We start from the raw sequence: 6127 nt of genomic DNA on the forward strand, positions 1-6127 counted from the left end.
TTATACATACATCCCTATAATCTAAAAATCTTTATTTGACTAATTGTACTTACTACCTATATGCTATACTGACATTGTCTGGTGTGGTTTTGTTTTTGTTTGTTTTTCTGGGAATGTTTTTGGTTAATACAGCTATTGAAGCAGCTTCCTTTCTTCACATCGTCCCCATTCCGTTCACCTACAGTAAGATGTCTGTCCTGTTGGATGAAACACATCTGGAGGAATCCCATACAGTATACACATGGGAAGCGCATGCCCACACAGTGCCTCCAACTTCCTGTCAATATTGATTCATGTTTCTAGTCCACACATTACAGCAAAGTAATACGTGTCTAAAGCTATAATGTTTTGGATTCCAAACATCTGGCACCTCTCAGTGGCAGAATAAAAAGCACACACACTGTGGCAGACATAGTGACTGCATTTACATGGACACTAGTCTCCTGTCTTGATGAATCATATCATATGAAGACAGACCCTCGGTGATGTGGACACCAAGGTAGCCTACTTTTACTCGTTGGCATAACAGTAAACTTATTATATATTGTATAGCAGTGTTTAAAAAGCAGTTGTTTTGATGGTGATCATAAATAATGTTTACCAGGGACTTAACAGATGTTAGTGATGACACAAAATTATGATAAGTGTCCAAAATCTCAATTTGCTGCACACTATTGAGTAAGCTAATGAAGCTCAGCGCAAATTCCTTCAGGAAGACTTCTATTAACTTTAATCACCTCTACTCTTCCTAAAACTATTCAGCTGTTTAGAGGCGTTCACTTTTCAGTAAACCAACCAGAATTGGCCACGAAATTCGTGATCCAATCACAGCATGACATACTGCTTTAAATGTCTTCTCTTGCTATCAGCTGTCTTTTCAGGCAAACGTGCAACCCTCCTCCTCCCCTTCCACCTCTGGTCATCATCCACCACGGCATCCTGAGTCCCCTTCCGGCAGACCGCTCCTTTGTTTGGTTTTCGGGTTTCCTTCTCCATCATCACCAGTGTCTAGACTCCATCGGGGCGATATGTCTTGGCTTCTCTACCCCTTTAAAATGATTTTATAACGATGGAGTCTAATCTCCAATGACTCTATTACATTTCATATTATGCATATGTACAATAAATCTTTGCATATCTGCAACAAAGTCTCTCCTGACTGAATTGTATAGGGAGTAGTCAATAATTGAACATGGAGGTACTCTATAAGTGATGAGTGAAAGACTGTGTTTGACTGTCTTTGACCCTGTTAGTTTTGTTGCACCTGTTTGTGTAGGAGAAACACCTTTGTCATTCATATTGGTTTAGGTTTTGTGACTTCCTGTAATACCAGCAGAGCTTTACCCAACTTCAACCTCAGCAGAAGTCTGATCAACCCCAATATGCACACATGCGCATGATGTGAGTGTTGTGTGTTAAAGCTAAACATACAGCGGTGTAAAACCTTTGGGGTGGATTTATTTCTTGCATGTTTTTGTGTGAAAACAGTTAAATGTGATCAATCATTTGTGAAATCAAATCACAGTATTTGAAACTAGTATTTTTGTAGTACCCCCCACTACAGTATTAGTAATAGTACTACAATAAACAATCAGTGATTGATGTTGGTCCAGTAAACTTATTGTGAAACCAACATTCAGGTTACATTCATGTTTGTGAGACGAAGATAATGGCTTCAGTAAAGTATTATCGAAGCAACAGCGTAAATCACTGATACAGATGAACATAACAGGAACATAACAGTAGCTGATCAGGATTATTTCAGGTCTACAGATGTTTTTCCAACTGTAAAACCGTCACCTTGGCCAGCATTACAAACCAAACAGAAGCCTGTGTTTTGGTGTGTGAGAGGACGTGGCTGAACCCCAGTTTCTTGTACAGGGCCACAGCAGCGGTCTGCATGGAGGTGGTCTCCAGCACCACCCTGGAGAAGCCTCGTTCCTTACAGAAGTCAATCACAGTCTGAGCCATCCTGAAGCCCAGGCCTACCCGTCTGCACGATGGTGAGATGATCATCCTGAACAGTTCCCCATGTCTTTCTTTCCCACTTTGTTTGGCCACTACAGCCACCATACCCATGATCTGGGCCCTCCCATCAACCTCAGCCTCTGCCACCCAGAAACAGTCATCCGGTCTGCTCAGATAGTTCCCAGGGATGTCCTGCATTTCTGTCCGGAGTTTCTCCCTGACATAGCTGGCATATAACTCATGACAGCAGTAGTAGACAAGGCCCACCCAGGCTCCCGGTAACACCACAGCCCCCAACACGGAGCCGAGCAGGTAGCCAGTGACACACAGAGCCAGGGTGATGGCGAGGTAGAGAGGGCTGGTCATGGCGTTGTGAAAACATGGACGGATGTGCTCCCGGATGCCGATGCTGAACAGGGCGAGCACTGTGTCCTTGTCTGAGGGACGGTACCGGCGGATCACCAGCTGCATGACCAGAAGGAACTAGAGGGAAATAAAATAAAGGATTCACATGTTACATCTTACAATAAGTTATTGGGAGTGTGTTCATTCATTTTGGGGGGGCCAGATGTTGCTGCACAAATTTGCATCTGTGTCACTCACTGAAGCCTGTGTTTATAGTATTGGTTTATCTGAGTAAGACACTGTATGTGTAAAATGTATAAACATGTTTAAAATTACCTGAACTAATCAAAAAATAAAAATTGAATGAGTAAGATGTGCAGGGTGCGAACAACGGGGGAGCTAGTTTTATATTTTCTCTATATCGCCCAGCCCTACTTAGCTGCTACGTAGCTGTTATGTATCTTTGTAAATCGCAAGGGCACGAAAAGTGGGCTCCCCCAAAGGCCACGGTATAATTCGAACACTGAAGATGTGAACATGGAAACAGCTTGACATAAGTGCATTCATGTAGTTTATTTGTATGACAGAAAATGTATTACCTATTTAAGTCAAATATCAAGTAAAAATACTAAAACATTCACTAGTTCCAGCTTATCAAATGTAAGGATTTACTCCTTTTCTCTTCGTTATTTCCAATTGAGTATTTTCGGATCAGAAACAGAACAAGATTTATGAAGAGTTCAGTTTGGGTTCTGGGAAATTAGAATGAACATGTTTGGCTATTTTCTGGCATTTTTTTTTTTTTAGACTAAACAAGTAATCCATTTGTCAAAACATTAGCACTAGATTAACAGATCAACGTAATAATCGTTATAATCTAATTATTTGTCACAGCTGTTTTGCTTCCATGCTGTGTATGAGAATCATCTTTCAAATACCAACTTCATGACAGCCGTTTCCTGATTCTACTTGCAGTTTTCGACAACATGTAATAAACCCGCTGCCAGTGTTATTATTAAGAAAGAACTGTAGGCCTACAGACAACTAGCCTACAGTTTCTATTAGTTCTTCCAGTGTTATAAACAGTAGCTGTGCTTGCCTGAACTGTTAGCCGACTGATAACAGGGCCACAACTGTAAAGGCACCACATGATAACCAGATAAAGAGCTCACATGATTCATCACAGATACTTTGCTCAGACTCTGTCGGAAACCCCGTTACTTTAAATTTCTACCGTTGAGCTCACGTTACAAAATAGCCTACAAGCCTGCAATTAATTATCTTGTGTGTTTTAGAAACAACTTCGTATCGTTGTACTAACCATAGACTGTAAATAACTAGTGCAGTGTCCGTTCAAAACGTGGCTGTTGCTTGGCCTCCGGTATTGCTGATTGCAGTTTGAACCGCTCATCCAAATAACATCACACTCGACACAGCGCTTTCTAAAATCTAACTAATCCGCTGTCTCTTTCTTTATCCGTTCTTCAATGAAAGTTTCTAGAGTATATTATGCGACTTTGAGTTTTCTAGGATGGCGAAGGCATGTCCCGCCTTAGTATGCCTTACTATGCCTCTGATTGGCTTACCCTAATATTCTTAATCCAACCCTAAATAATCTCACTCCGAATGCCTTCCCTAACCAATCCAAACAACAGAGGCGACTAGTAGCCTGGGCTACCAGGGCGGGACATTCCTTCGCAGTTATCGATTAATCATTCATTCATTCAGTAATTTTTAAGCAGAATATGGGAAAGCTTAACAATGGAGCTAAAAGCAACAGGCATCTAAAATAGCCTACATATTTGGAAGTGCAGTAAGTAGGCTACAGCAGGCCTACAAAAGTATGAGGTAACTAGGCTATGCAAAGCCTTGTCCACCTTTGTTGTGGTTTAAATAGGCTACTGTAATGTGGTCAAACGTGGCTTGTTCACAGGGTTGCATACCTGTGAACAATGTAACACCCTCCACTGTAAAACTGTGTCTAGCAGAGTTGCTGCGTCTCCATATCTAATGAAAATATTTCCACTGAAACTGATAACAATTCACAAAAGAACAAACATACAGTAAGAGGCAGGTTTCAAAAGAAAAAGTTAAAGTGATGGTTCAGAGTAATTCACCCTAGGGTCCTTTGCACCATGACCTCGAGCCAAACACCCCCCCAGAAGCTTTTTTCACCTGGGTCTAACACTGGGCGAGTTAGCGTAGAGTAGCGTTAGCCGCTGAGTATCTTAGCGCGGGTCTAATGGACCCACGCTTGTATCTCTTAAATGACCCCACTAATAATGCCCAAAATGATACCAAAGGTCTACACTAGTATATATAGGTTATGCTCTCATAAAACGATGGATTGGAAAGTTTGTAAGTACACCAGAAGTTTATGAACACTTGCCTGCTCTCTGTTGCTGCTGCTGCTACCTGCAGTTAGACGAGTGCTTAGGGCCGTCTATAAATTACTACACCGAAAAGAGATACAACAAAAATATGTATTAATTTAATGATTAAATAAGGTAATGTCTCCAAACTTACCTCAATTATTACTTGTCTCCTGCTAGTTATATTACAGCACTTACTTTAAAAAATAAGTTAAATAAAAAAATATTTTTGTTGCATCTCTTTTCGGTGTTGTAATTTGTAGATGTCCCTAAGCACTCGTCTCACAGCAGCAACAACAACAGCAGAGAGCAGAAGCCAGCAGGCAAGTGTTATTTACATAAACTTCTGGTGTACTTACAAACTTTCCAATCCATCGTTTTATGAGTGCATAACCTATATATACTAGTGTAGACCTTTGGTATCATTTCGGGCATTATTAGTGGGGTCATTTAAGAGATACAAACGTGGGTCCATTAGCCCCGCGCTAAGCTATTCAGCGGCTAACGCTACTCTACGCTAACTCGCCCAATGTTAGACCCAGGTGAAAAAAGCTTCTGGGGGGGTGTTTGGCTCGAGGTCATGGTGCAAAGGACCCTAGGGTGAATTACTCCGAACCATCACTTTAAAGGTCCAATATGTAATATTTGTACTGTAATAAATCCAAAAATGACACCAATGCCTCATCAGATATTAAGGAAACATGTTAAACTGAAATACTATCTTTTCGGACAACAATGCTAATGTCAGTATTTTTTCTTTTTGAAATTTACATTCCGTGACGGAATTTCTGTTTATGTTTTGATCTGTGTGTTGTTATCAACTGCCCAGTTTGACAGCTAGGCCGGGTTGCCAGAAAAGTGTCTAGCAACATTGTTGTGAATGCTGCGGTCTCAGCCTGGCAACCCCCGTGAACTTCGAGTCTGGGCAGGAGGGGGCGGGGGAAACGACTCTCTAGTATTTTGAATTGGTAGTGCAGTAACTATTTTAACCGCTAGCTGCCAGTATTACACACAATATTACACATTGCACCTTTAATTCTCATCCCAGTAAACTGGAGTGAGAGGTAATCTACCACCATACACTATGTGAAGATTAAACAGACTGGCACTTCTCTATTATGACTTAGATAGAATGACTGGACAATGCACTTCCTTGGGTCCTCAGCATACACCCACCAAGTGTGAAGTCGATCAGATGAACAACTGTCGAGAAAATCGAAGGAGAGATAGACATACAGACAGAGACTCCTTCAATGTTAGTTAGATTTAATTCTCTGCAAAACACACTCATGCTTTATTAATTTGTCTGCTAGCTACATTATAACATAACTTAAAAAGATTGACACTCTGTTAACTTACGTTACTCAGACAACTTGTGTAACTGGTCCTTGCTGGGGATCAGGACAGTCCAACATAGAGGCTCAAATGAATGAACATGAGAG

General features: G+C 41.1%; 1 protein-coding gene across 3 annotated transcripts; it reads right to left on the minus strand.

Moving 5' to 3' along the window:
• Nucleotides 1-1438: 1438 nt before the first annotated feature.
• Nucleotides 1439-6127, minus strand: LOC120556727 (probable N-acetyltransferase camello). 3 transcript variants are annotated; one of them, XM_039796433.1, is made up of 2 exons: nt 6045-6127; nt 1439-2451 (listed from the first exon to the last, which is right to left on the minus strand). In XM_039796433.1, exon 2 carries the CDS (start codon nt 2437-2439, stop codon nt 1768-1770), a length of 672 nt encoding a protein of 223 aa, XP_039652367.1. In that variant the 5' UTR covers nt 2440-2451; nt 6045-6127; the 3' UTR covers nt 1439-1767. The 3 variants fall into 3 exon arrangements, with proteins under 3 accessions (XP_039652367.1, XP_039652366.1, XP_039652365.1); XM_039796432.1 differs by lacking the exon at nt 6045-6127 and adding an exon at nt 5862-5917; XM_039796431.1 differs by lacking the exon at nt 6045-6127 and adding an exon at nt 3635-3866.

This window comes from Perca fluviatilis, chromosome 4 (genome assembly GCF_010015445.1).
Source record: "Perca fluviatilis chromosome 4, GENO_Pfluv_1.0, whole genome shotgun sequence".
NCBI classification, from domain to species: Eukaryota; Metazoa; Chordata; class Actinopteri; order Perciformes; family Percidae; genus Perca; species Perca fluviatilis.

What these genes read in the sequence shown, in the direction of transcription:
- LOC120556727 (XM_039796431.1), bottom strand. Translation starts at nt 3,724, where the DNA reads ATGAGCGGTTCAAACTGCAATCAGCAATACCGGAGGCCAAGCAACAGC. An exon ending in CTAGTTATTTACAGTCTATG is followed by an intron (nt 2,452 to 3,634) that starts GTTAGTACAACG and finishes ATTTCCCTCTAG; the next exon opens with TTCCTTCTGGTCATGCAGCT.